The sequence below is a fragment of the Podarcis gaigeae genome, assembly GCF_964106915.1.
Source record: "Podarcis gaigeae genome assembly, chromosome: 8".
Lineage (NCBI taxonomy): Eukaryota > Metazoa > Chordata > Lepidosauria > Squamata > Lacertidae > Podarcis > Podarcis gaigeae.
Genome location: NC_139684.1, coordinates 26,658,556 through 26,670,457, shown reverse-complemented (window position 1 = coordinate 26,670,457; position 11,902 = coordinate 26,658,556). Strand labels below are relative to the sequence as shown.

Here is an 11,902-nt window from a genome sequence, read left to right as displayed (position 1 = left end):
GGAAACTGGCAGGGAGGCCCCCAATCCAAATCCTGACATGGAAATCAATTTTGCGGGCCATGGCTCTAAGCTATCATAGCTGCAAAGTTGGGGATTCTGAAAATCTGGGTTTACCCTGCCCTGCTGCAGCCATGTACATAGGGGCATGAAGAAGCCTCCAGAGGCACAGGGCAGGGCTGCCATTTCTTTAGGAGCCAGAAGCTGCTCCCCAAACCAGCAGGAGTCACACTGCATGGAGCTGGCCAGTCATCTCTGGGCACTCAGGACAGGCCTCATCCTGAAGATGTGCAATATTTCTGCCGCCTTGGGGACCAGAAGCTTCCTCTCTACTTTGTTGATTTTATCAACTTTAAATTATTATTAACTTTAATTTGCTACTCAAGCTATTACTTGTCCTCCACCAGCAGGCCCCACGGTGAGTTACAACAATTTCAGTTTTTAAAAACAGTTAAATCAGTCCCAGGAATATCTCCAGTGTCAAAGACCAAGGTACAAGAGGTGGGTCATTTGACAATGAAGTCAGGTTTAAGGGGTTCTCTGTGCATCCTCACAGTCATGCTTAAATTGCTGGAGGAAAGTCTTGAGATTCATGCCTTGGCTCCATGCAATAGAGTGTGCTGTGGCCACAACCCTCTCAAACTCACAGCCTCTGTCAGCGGGCTGAAAGAACATGAAGGCAAAGGAGGTGGGAGTGAAATTTGGAGAGGTGTGTGTCGTCATCATCCCCCTCACCCCATGAGTCCTTTGCAAATGCAATCTCCCATCCTCTGCCCATGTGGCAGCTCCTCAGTGGAAGGGCAATGGATGCCTTTACCAGGCCTGTAGAGGGGCTGGAAGCGGAAGCAGGAGACCAGGGCTTTGCTACTTACACTGCTTTGGTATCCGAAGGGCCTCGTTGTCGCCAGACATCACTTGATGCAGGACTCCTCGGAACTGGTAGAGGACTTTCAGGCTCTTATCTTCCCCGACACAAGGGTCGTAGAACCCAGGCAGGCCGGCCTGCAAGAGAGGAACAGTCACACGCTGAGTCAAGGAGAAGGGCGGTTATAGAGATCTGATCTTTAAGTGACTGGTTGGGGCCCATCTTGAAACCTCCTGCCATTGGAAAACTTTGGATGGAAAAGTTTAACGCTCGGATATGGCCCCCAGCTTTGAATGATAAATTGACTCAGGAATGCAAGAGGGCCAGGGAGAAACACATGAAGGCAACTTTGCAGCAGTCTGGTGCCAGTTTATCTCTTCTAGAAACCTTAACAATAGATCAATTTTACTGCCATCTAATCACCTAATCATCTAATTCCTTGAGTTCAGTTGATTCTTTTGATGCAGCTTAGTTGGCAGTTCTTCCTCTACTTGGTATTTGCTGTGTTTGGTGCTGTTTTTAACCCCTTTATGTTAAAAATTCCAATAAAAATGTGATTACAAAAAAAGGAAGAGATGATGGTGGTTGTGCAGAAGTATGTACAGTATGTAAGGGTCAGTGCACTTGTGTGCATGCACACACACACACACGCACACCACAGAACCACTGTGAAGCTTGGCTTCTGTACCCTACTGGAAGTCCAACCAAAGGTTTACAAATCTCACCTCATGATTGCCCGGCTTGGGCTCACAACCACCCCAATGTGCCCTCAGAAATGGAACAGGTGAGTTGTGTGGGCTAATCTGCTTCCCCACCTCCCTGCACACTGGCCTCCTCCTTACCTTGGATGCTTCTGTAAGGATGAGCTTGGAGTCTTTCACCAGGCACTGCAAGGGCACAGTCACATCTATGACCTTCACCTTCTCGTTCCTCCTGCTCTGGTCATTGACGAATTTCCCGTACCAGGCATTCACCACTATCAGGCCTGCATTGTTAACGAGAAGAAGCTGTTGGCGCAGAGGACACTTTCAGGAAAGAGGGGAGCGTCCCCCCTCCCTCCAGGCAAGTAGAGGGAGAGAGAAAAAGAGAGGTCTGCCCAGGCCTCTCACTACATAAAATCAAAACAGATGAGCACACAAATCCCTCTACTGGGATAGAGGCTCCCCTTTTGAGATGCCAAATATTCTTCCACTTTAGAGGCTAGGACCTTGATTTATTTTTAAAAGAACTACTGAGGTTCTTGGGTTGCTGATTTTTGCAACTAGTACCAAACCCTGAGCTAGCACAGTACAATAATAGGAGGTGCCTTACACTGAGCAAGCTCAAGCTCAGCTTCATCCATGCCAATGGGAATAGGCTCTCCAGGGATTCAGACATTGGTCTTTTTTCTGGTCCTACCCCAGAGATGTCAAAGTATGAACCTGAGACCTTCTGCATGCAAAGCAGGTGCTCCACCACAGACCTATGGCTCACACGCCACCCATATGGGATGGATATGCCCTTGCAGATAAACTAGAACCAATTGGGCATTCCAGAATCATTAAAGCAAATGTTCTGGGGCACAACCTCTTCCCACTTAGTGTTTCCTGTTCCAATAAGAGCAGTAAGCAACACAGTAGCATTTACGAACCCAAACAGAAGTGTGCAACCACCTCAAATGCCTGCAGGGCAGACTTGGGTGGAAGAAAAGGGAAATCAGCACTCCTTACCCATCCTGGCTTCTTCGGCCTCAATAATTCTCCGGACAGATTCCTGCATCAGCCGCACCTAAGCAAGGGGACAGACCAGGATTCAGCATCAAAAGAAGGCGGCTTATTTATTGTGTTTGCAAATATTCTTAAAGGGAAAAAGGAGGAGGAGGCGGCCTTTATAGGGACTGCACTTATGTAAAACCAACATGTGAGCCAAGAATGGTCTAAGCTCTGCATCTTCCATCACAGGAGGCTGCCCTCCAACTCTTGGAAAGTAACAGGGATGGCGGACCTTTGGACATTCTGGGGTTGGTTTTATGTGTGAGAACACCTGATAGGGGAGCCCCAAGACTGTGTTGCTCAGAGGCACAGAGGCAAAGTGGGAGCTGCAGCAGTAGGACAATCAAGCGCAAGACCCAACTCCTCTCTGGGAACCTCATAAAAACAAGACCGGAGGGAAGGGCCAAGGCTTGAGGGTGTGTTCTCCTTCAACACACTATGCTACAAGGGGCACAAGGAGGAATAGGATGTAAGCAAGAGCAAGGCTTGCTCAGCAGCTGCAGAGGTTGTGCTGCCTACATGCTCCCAAGCATAACTTTGCAAGCACTAGAAACATGTTTCACAGAGAGAGGTGAATTTCTGCACTTGTGTGTGGAACTGCGTCACACTCGCAATTTCTCCAGGGTTGCAGGATGAGGTATTCTCCAAAAAGCAGTGCCAGGTTCTCTCGCCTGCCTCTGATCTTGAAGGCCTCCTTACCACATGCAATTGGAGCCTGTCATTGTAACTCAGCCAGGAGGGATGCACACTCTGCAGCCTGCCCAGAGGCACTTGGATCGATTCTCCCTGCAGTCCTGAATGGATGCTGGCACTGCCCAGAGGTGACCAGGCAAAGTCTCTCCCCCCCCTCTCTCTTTCAGCCTTGATAATGAAGATTTGATGTAACAATAATTACATTAGCAAGGGCTAGATTTACTAGTGGCCTTGTGGATGCTTGTCATCAAGAGGCAGGGTCAAAATATCTGAAGTAAGTGAGAACCTTAGACGTTGAATGAGACCAAGGTGGAAACATCTAGCCCAGTACTGTGCATCTCATAAGACATCACTTGGAAGCACACATACCAGATGTGAAGGAGGCAAATGACAAATAAAAAGATGTCAGGTACTAAACCTGGAACAGGTAAAGCATATGATCTATGAGAGACATGGCCCCGGCCCCCAAAACTGGCTACAGTCACACTCTTGCACGTGTTCTATTTTTGAAAACACACACATTCTCTCTCCCTCTCTCTCCAGTAAAGGCAGGCGATGAGGCAATTAAAACAGACTCAGTTGCATAAAAACCTGATTAAAAACAAAATAAACCCGACGCTTTCAAAAATGAAGACAGCCAAGAGCAACAGTGAAAATTTGTGAGAGGGCTATGTAAAACTCACATGGGTGAGTTAGGAAGCAGCAACTCACCAGACCTCCTCAAACACCCACCCACATTGTATTTTCAGTTGTCAGAGTGATTTTTGAAGGGAAGAAAAGCCCTTGAGATGAAGCCCAGATCAATTATTCCAAGGAGGAAGTGCACAGAGACCCCTAAATTATCCAGGAACGGGGAAGGAAGCAAGACTTGAGACTCACTGCGGCTTCTGCTTCCTGTTTCTTCTGGAAAGTGTCGCTAGCCGTGCTCTCCCGCTGCTTCTCCAATTCTCTAACGTTCGGACAGGGGAGAGGAAAGAAGAGGGTTTCATTGTAGTCTGGGCACCTGCCTCCCTTCCCACTTTTCCCCAACCAATTCCCTGAGAGAAGCAGCCATGCTGCACGAAGGCTGGGCCAGCTAGTGCATTAAGGATGGCAGAGAGACAGAACAACCTGACTCATGCAAGTCAAGCCCAGTGAAATGAGCAGGAACGCTGCTTACTTCTCTGCTGCTCTTGCAAGTATCAAGGGCCCCCAAAGCAGGAGGGCTTCCCAATGATGATGGGTTGCATCTCATGTTAATTGGCGAGAGAAGGAAGGTGTCCTTTGGAAAGTTTTCTAGGCAAGTCACAGAAATACCTGCTTTGCAGCCCAGAGTCTGGCTCCTTCTTCTCATTCCAAAAATCCCCCCACCCTCACAGGAGAGCTCTGTGGAAAAGAGCAGGAGGGTGTTCCCCCCACCCTCTGCCAAACCACCACCCCTGCTTCCCCCACAGTGGCCGGCCAGAAACTTCCAGAAGGACCACAAGCAGGCCTGGAATGCTACAAACCTCGCTTGCTGCCCCACCTCCGGCAGCTTGTTTCCAGAGATGTACTGCCTCTGATGTACATACTGGGCAGCCCTCTCCTCCATCACCAGCTGCCTTTGCTGTGCTGTGCCCTGCAGGTCAGTCCCACCTCTATCCTCCCCCAGTGAATGCTGGGAATGCTTTCGGGGCACTCACTTCTCCTTCTGCGCCCTCAGGTAGGGCCTGATGATGAGCCTGTGCATGGCGAAGTAGATGACGAGGGGCCCCGCCGTGGCGTAGAAGACCGCGCTGGGCAGCAGCTGGTCCGTCAAGTGGATGGGGAAGAAGTAGGTCTGGCTGGCTCGGTTCAGCCTGAGATGCAGGGGAAAGAAGAGCAGTTAGCTGGCAAGGCAGGCCCAGAGAACCTGCAGGAGCCAATACACAAGGGGCCAGGGGAGGGAAAGAAAAGAGAGAGTGTGCCTGACTCTCTGGTTCCTTGTCCTGCTCAATCATTTGCTGCCAGGTGGCAATGGGACTTTGCTGACCCTGGTGTGGCATGGGGTGCCTTGAGCGGCGGGAGACCCATAGCCAGAACTCTAGAGCAGGAAGAGGAGGGTCCCAAACCTGCTGGGGCCCACCTAGATGACACACGTCTGCCCAGGCACACAAATTTAAGGCAAACCCTCCTCCATGTTTCATGACTCAAGGCTGCTGAGCTCTTTTAGCAGGGGGCGGGAAGAGAGCGAGAGACAGGCTCTGAAGTCCGATCACTGATCTTCCCGCTTTTCCCAGGCCGTTCTGCTGTGTTCTGGAGCCCTCTGCTGGCAAAACTGAAACATGCCAACCAGAATGATAGCGGCACACGTTGTGATCAGTGTCTCCAGCAGACACAGCTTTAACAGGTGTCTGGTTGTTAGACATACTGTGTTGCCCCGAAGGTGAACTTGCTCCAGAAGCTGTGCTGACACCATGTGAGTACTCAACATAACCCTACAATTCACTGGAAGTAGCTATAGCTCATATATGTTTACAAATGCCTGCTTTGTTATCCTAACTGGCCTAGCTTTCATGGTACCCCTATCTGTGGGAACTGGGATGTTGGGCTCAGAGCCCAGAAGAGGAACCCTGTAATGTTCTGGGTGCCTACCACCTGCACTCCTGGTCAGTTGGCTAACGTAAACTGCCTTAGTGGCTGGGTGTAGACAGTCCATCATCGGACAAGCTACCTCCTTGCTGTGGAGGCTACTTGCTGTAGCGTCCATCCCACAGCAAAGGGGGGAACTGACAGGCTGCTTCTCACTGTAGGTCTATTTCTCCTCTTTAATAAGGCATTAGAACTGATCTTCCCTGGCACTTCCGCAAATCTTGAACTCCTAGAGCCCTCCTCTGGCTCTACAGCCTGGGTGCAGGTCAACACACAAACGTAGTGTATTCATTCTGAACTACTAGTCCCTTGGAGGGGCAAGGCCCAGGGGCTTGAGGAGCTCACAGTGGGCATCGTGCTGAGAAGTGGGACTTGGCAAGGGGGCCCAGGCATGCCAACCCTTACATGCGGCTCAGTCCAGTGGCTTTCTATGAAGTCCCTTGGCAAGTACCAGCAGCAAAATGCAAGACCAGAGGCAGGAGGAGCTGCTCCCTAGAGCAACCTTCCCCAACCTGGTGCTGATGACTGCTGCTGTGCAGGGCAGCCAGAGTGCACCAGTCTGTGAAAAGCAGCCCCAGAACTCAGGCTGCCAACTCACTTGATTTTCAGAGAGACTCCCTGGGGTACACCCACACTGACGGTGGCTCCAAGGACGCTGTGCCGGGAGATTTTCCGCTCTGCCCCATATTCCACGATGGTCCCAAAGAAACCAGCTCTGAAACAAAAGCATTTGGGTAAGCAGAGGGACAGGCTCTGCCTCTCGGGATCACCGGATCTCATCTTCTGCATACCTTGCCAACTCACCCCCTTGCCTGATGGGTCTCCCTTCCCCTCCAGAAAGGAAGAGGCACTGAGGCAGCACCTGGCATGCCTGCTACATTTGGTTTCCAGATGGTGAGCACTGCAGCAGCAGAAGGATGCCAGCCTCTTGCCCATGCATCCTTAAAGCAACCATTGCAAGAGGCTGACTCCCTTGCACAAACCCCTATGCCAAAAGCTGCCTCCTGCCTGCTAGTTATACCTGCCAGGGGCAACCCTCTGGGCTGGGACTTACTTGAGAGATCCTTTCACTCGCGTCTGATCCTCGTCCTGAAACTTGTGCTGGTAACTGACCATCATGAAGGAGTGAGGGATGCCCAGCTGTGGCATGAGAGAAACGGGAAGGTCAGTCAACCCTCTTCCTTACTTTGCTTCTGTCTCCCTCGCATTCACACACATATGCCAACACACTTCCTTTCCCTTGCCTACTGGTGGTAGATCCCAGACGGACGAAAGGGAGCCACTTCTCCATACTATGCCTAATTCATTCATGCAACTCACTGTCAAGAGACACAGTCGTGGTTTAGGTAACTTTATAGGCAGACCGGTCCATTTCATGCAGTAGGGTAGGGTTGTTCACAATAGCTATACATGGCCATGTTCAGAGACCACGCTGTGGAGCATGGCTCAGGTATAAACAGTTGGGTGGCCCATACAGATTCCTCGGGAGTGGATGAAGCCTCATCCTCCTCTTAACCCCCAGTCACAGGCCAGCCACTAGATCCAAAGAGGCGACTTATCAATTCAAGTTGCTCCACTTCAACTCAAAAGACTCCCTGAGTTGCCAGCACAGGTCTCCTTCACCCTCAAAGAGCAGACAGCCATTGCAAAGAACAGCTGAAGCCAAAGGAAGGAGGGCCACCCTACCTGAAAGGCCATCGTGAAGTGGCTGGTTTTGGTGTCCCGGACGATGCTTGTATTCATGGCCGACTGAATGCCCCAGCGCCACTGCAAGTAGCCCATGGTGTTCTTGTCCAGGTTCCTTGCCAGGACAGTCGTTAGGCCTGGGCGGATCCCTCGGGAGGAGAACTGCAGTGCACAGTTTGTCGTGATGAAGCTGCAAACAGGGGGATGGTAGGAAGAGGCTTAGAAGGAAAATCTTCTCAGTGAAACTGAAAGGTTTTCCCCTCTCCTGGGAAACTGCTGCTCTCCTTTAGGCAACTGCTGCTCAAGAGGAGCCTCTCTCCCCAGCTACACACTGCTCCCTAGCTATAGCCACATCCATTCCCTTTTTAAGGCCAGGAGAGCTTGAGGTGTGCAGCAGACAAGTTATCCCAGCTTCAGTTAGAGCCTCCGACTTACAGATGGACATGCACGCCTCCTCCTCCTCCAGCAACATCTCTTGGGAGTTGGGAAAGGAGAAGAGGAGGATTATCAGCTTGGGATTCTGGAAGCTGCTCAAAGCTCTGTCATGCTCTGATGTGTACATAGATCCCCACACACCAAACCAAGCTGTCCTGTTCTCCTCAGGGGCAAAACACAAGCCAACAGCACACTCTCTGCCTCTGCTCTCTAGGAAATGTGCTGGGCCTGAAGAATGGAGTCAGCTGCATGCTATGCCAAGGACATGTTGACACAGGGGCCAGCTGAAGGGTATGGGTCGGCTCTGCCAGAGTCAACCCACAGGGCAACTGGGCCCTATCCATTCCAACTGCTGCATGCCCACACAACAGATGCCAGGAATGAAACAGGAACGAGCAGCAGTTACTGGGCCCCGTGTTGCAGTTCACTATTGCACTGGCCTTACTTCTGCTAGCCCAGGCATGTACCGTCATCTCTGCTGACACTTGTAGATCTAGGAAATGCGTGGAGTCAGTTATTAGCTGGCCACTGGTCTGTGGCAGAGCACAGGTGTTGCAGGCCAGTCCCTGGTGTTATAAGAATTCTAAGGTCTCAGATATAGAATAAATGTTCATAAATGTACAAGGCCAACACGCATACTTAAGTATGTAAACCACGTGTCTGAAATAGTACAGAAGAGCAATCCTGAAGCCATTTTGACTCTCCCAGATTGACCTCAAATATTTCTCTGCAAGAAGGAAGAAAATGGGAAAAGCTTTCCAATTGTCTTTGGATTGTAGGGGCTAACACCTCCCTGCAAATACAGTCTGGCAAGTATCTGCTAGGCTGAGCAAACTATATTTGTAAGAAATTCAGGATTCAATATTGGTAAGAGATAAAGGAACTAAAGCATTTACCATCTCAAAGGAATGGTCAGGCTACTCAGAAAATGCAATCAAGTAAGGCATTATCAGGTATCCTGGAAGACAGGAGTGAAGCAACACTCTCAAATTTCTGCTGGAGACTGCCTCCTTCTGTGATGTATGTATGATGTTTAGGAGGGTGGTCTTGGGCTTTCAAGAGGCTTTGAAAAGTCTTTACAGGGGCTTGTACACCATTGCTTAGGGTTCTCCTCCCTCCTGCATGTGGTGAGTGGTGACCCTGTTGTAACAGTTTATTTTCTTTAATAAATATCAGGCTTACTAACCGCCTTTCCTTTCAATATACTCTGGTTGGCCTCTGCTTTCTCTCTGACCGATAGAGATCTCCTGAGGGACTCTCTATGGGCTCTAGATACCCCATAAGGGAATTAAGAGGTATTTTCTTATAACATTGGCAGCTCCAGGCCAAAGACCCCACACAGCTGCTGCCTATCAATGATGACAGCACTGGGCAGCTTTGGATCAGCGCGATAGCTGGGCCTGCCCTTGCTGCCCACTAGGAACTGAACTGGAAGCTGTCAAAAGCGGCAACTTTTCCAATATTTCCTTTTGGAAAGATCTGAGCTAAGGCAGAAGCAAAGGCCATCTTCTGGCCACAGAGGGATCCTGCACCCCAGTAAAGAAGAGGCTCTTGACGATGGACAAGCAGGATTCAAGGGCAAGCGCACTCTCCCCTCCTGCCGTTTCCAGCAACTGGAATTCAGAAGCATTTATTGTCTCCAACCGTGAAGGCAAAGCAGAGCCATCGATCCAAGTTTAGTCCTAACCTGCAAGCCACTTTGAATATTTTAAATGTCCTGTGTAAGCTTTTCTCTTTCCCATACTAGACTCCCTTCTTTTTGCATTTTCCAATCTCTCATCTCTAACAAACAAAATGACAAGTGGAGGGTCAAGGAAAATCCAGCCGGAACAGAAATACAGCGGAATAAACATGGGCGAGAAATTCAGGGATCCCTCTCTTTGGTAGTTGGCGCTAACTCCCGGGGGTTCCCAGCAGGGGAAATGGGGCTGGGGCTCAAGCGGCAACATGGTGACCCCTGCTGTCTCTCCCAAGTTCAATTTGTGCTTGGGGAGAGTTCATACAGCCGGGGGGGGGGGGAGGTTTCCCTACTAATATTGACTTGTCGTTTTGATAAAGAGAGAATGAAAGAAGAGGGAGAGACACTTGATCCTCTTTCCTGCCTTTTCCAAACTGTAGGGCCTACGAGAGGCAGCTGCCTGTCTCACTGGAAGGCCAGGGACACTTTGCAGGCACCTGCTCCTGTTTCAAGACTATGCGGCATCGGCTGAAAAGCACTTTCATATGGAGATGCTAGACGAACCTTGGATCCACCATGGGCCTCTTTCACAAGAAATAACTTAATACAGCAAACGATTCTACATCTCTGAAGCCCTAGGTTTGGCATGGCGACATTATTCACATTTCAGCCTGCCATGTGTTTTCTGAGAGACACCAGGGCCCTGAAAGAAAAGGTAACCATATGATCGAAAACTGGCTTCCTACTGGTTTCAGACTCTGAATGGCACTGTGGGTGGTTAATATCAGTGCCACTGTGTATGTTGGCTGGTTGCCTGTAGATGGAAGAGACACATAGAGATAGTGATGAATAATTGGTTGGTTGCATATTCTGTTTTTTAAGGTTTGATGTTCGGTTGTATTTTTATATACGCTGTAAGCTGCCCAAAGTGGTTGGGGAAACCCAACCAGATGGGTGGTATATAAATAAGATAAAAATAATAACATCACAAATCGTTCCTGTTCCTTCTAGGAGTGGGAGGTTGTCCTCCACCCCTTTCTAAGTCTTACCATCTTTGTGTAAGATTCCGAAACACCTTCAGGCCAAACAAAGGCCCCTGGAGGTCTCCAGCTCCGAACTCTATCTGCACAAAAAGAAGACAGACAAGAGTTAGGAAGCAACAGCTACAAAGGTGAGATCAGTGTGACTCAGTTAAGCTCTGGTGCTGGTCAGAGATCTCACTCTCATGAGCTGCCCACAGCCCTTCACCTGTACAAGCTGCCTTTAACTATTCCTCTATGGCAGCTACTCGGATTGCCTGGATAGGCACTGGAGTGCATGGCCAGGGAGAGGAGGCAGGTGGTGCTTCCTCCCCTGGAACACAGCAGTGCTCACAGCAGGAAATTAACTGTGCAAGTCCACATGGTAGCCTAGTCCAGCACAGCGACATTGCCCAGCTTTGAGAGAGTGAACAAAAGAGGGCTCTGGGTGCCCTAAAATAGGAAAATCAGTGACCTCCCACCAACAAGGAAGGCAGAGAAAGAGGTGCAGCAGCAGCAGTCTGGAAGGCTCAAAACACAGCAAGAAACAGGGTGAAAACTGGGAGAAACGAGTCCTCTTACCTCTCCCCAGCCTTTGGCAGATGTCACACGCCTCAGAGCCAAGTTCACAGAGCCGCCTCCATTCCCGTTCTGCGTTGAGAGGTTTCCCGACAATATCGCAGTGTCTGTGGCCGTCAGTGGAGCCTGCAAGAGAAAGACAGCTGTCTTGTTGCAGCTCATAGCAGTCCTGCACAAATCTACAGCAGGCCTAACTCTCAGTGGCAGGTGTCACCAAAAGCAGACCCACCTGGATGGCACCCCTTTACATTCTCCCATATAAATGAATACTTAAGATCCTGCCTCAACACCTGGTGGCCTCACCTGAGTGGGTACAGGGAGAGTGTAACGTAACTCTGTGTGCACTGATGCTCTCTGCACACAGGAGACAAGTTCATGGAGGAGAAAGCTATTGATGGCAAGCCATGACAGCTGTGATCCACCTCCACACTTAAGAGGCAGCGATGCTTCTGAATACCAGTTGTTAGAAACCACAGGACAGGAAAGTGTTCTTGTGCTCGGTTCCTGCTTGCAGGTTCCCTGCAGGCATTTGGTTGGCCACAATGAGAACTAAACTCTATGCCCCAACACTGTGTGGCCTCATCTACGTGGGTAGAATGTGTGGTGCATG

The 11,902-nt window shown here is 50.0% G+C and overlaps 1 protein-coding gene across 1 annotated transcript in view; it reads right to left on the bottom strand.

Annotated features, from left to right (window-relative positions):
• The window catches only part of DNAJC11 (DnaJ heat shock protein family (Hsp40) member C11), a 55,184-nt gene that overhangs the window by 2,089 nt on the left and 41,193 nt on the right, over positions 1-11,902 (bottom strand). Inside the window, exons 6-15 of the mRNA XM_083752671.1 lie at positions 11,296-11,418; positions 10,744-10,817; positions 7,582-7,771; positions 6,950-7,035; positions 6,494-6,610; positions 4,968-5,123; positions 4,186-4,255; positions 2,572-2,629; positions 1,705-1,847; positions 870-999 (exon numbers count right to left, since the gene is read on the bottom strand). Coding sequence (XP_083608797.1) covers positions 870-999; positions 1,705-1,847; positions 2,572-2,629; positions 4,186-4,255; positions 4,968-5,123; positions 6,494-6,610; positions 6,950-7,035; positions 7,582-7,771; positions 10,744-10,817; positions 11,296-11,418 — 1,147 coding nt within the window. The remainder of the gene's footprint in view (positions 1-869; positions 1,000-1,704; positions 1,848-2,571; positions 2,630-4,185; positions 4,256-4,967; positions 5,124-6,493; positions 6,611-6,949; positions 7,036-7,581; positions 7,772-10,743; positions 10,818-11,295; positions 11,419-11,902) is intronic.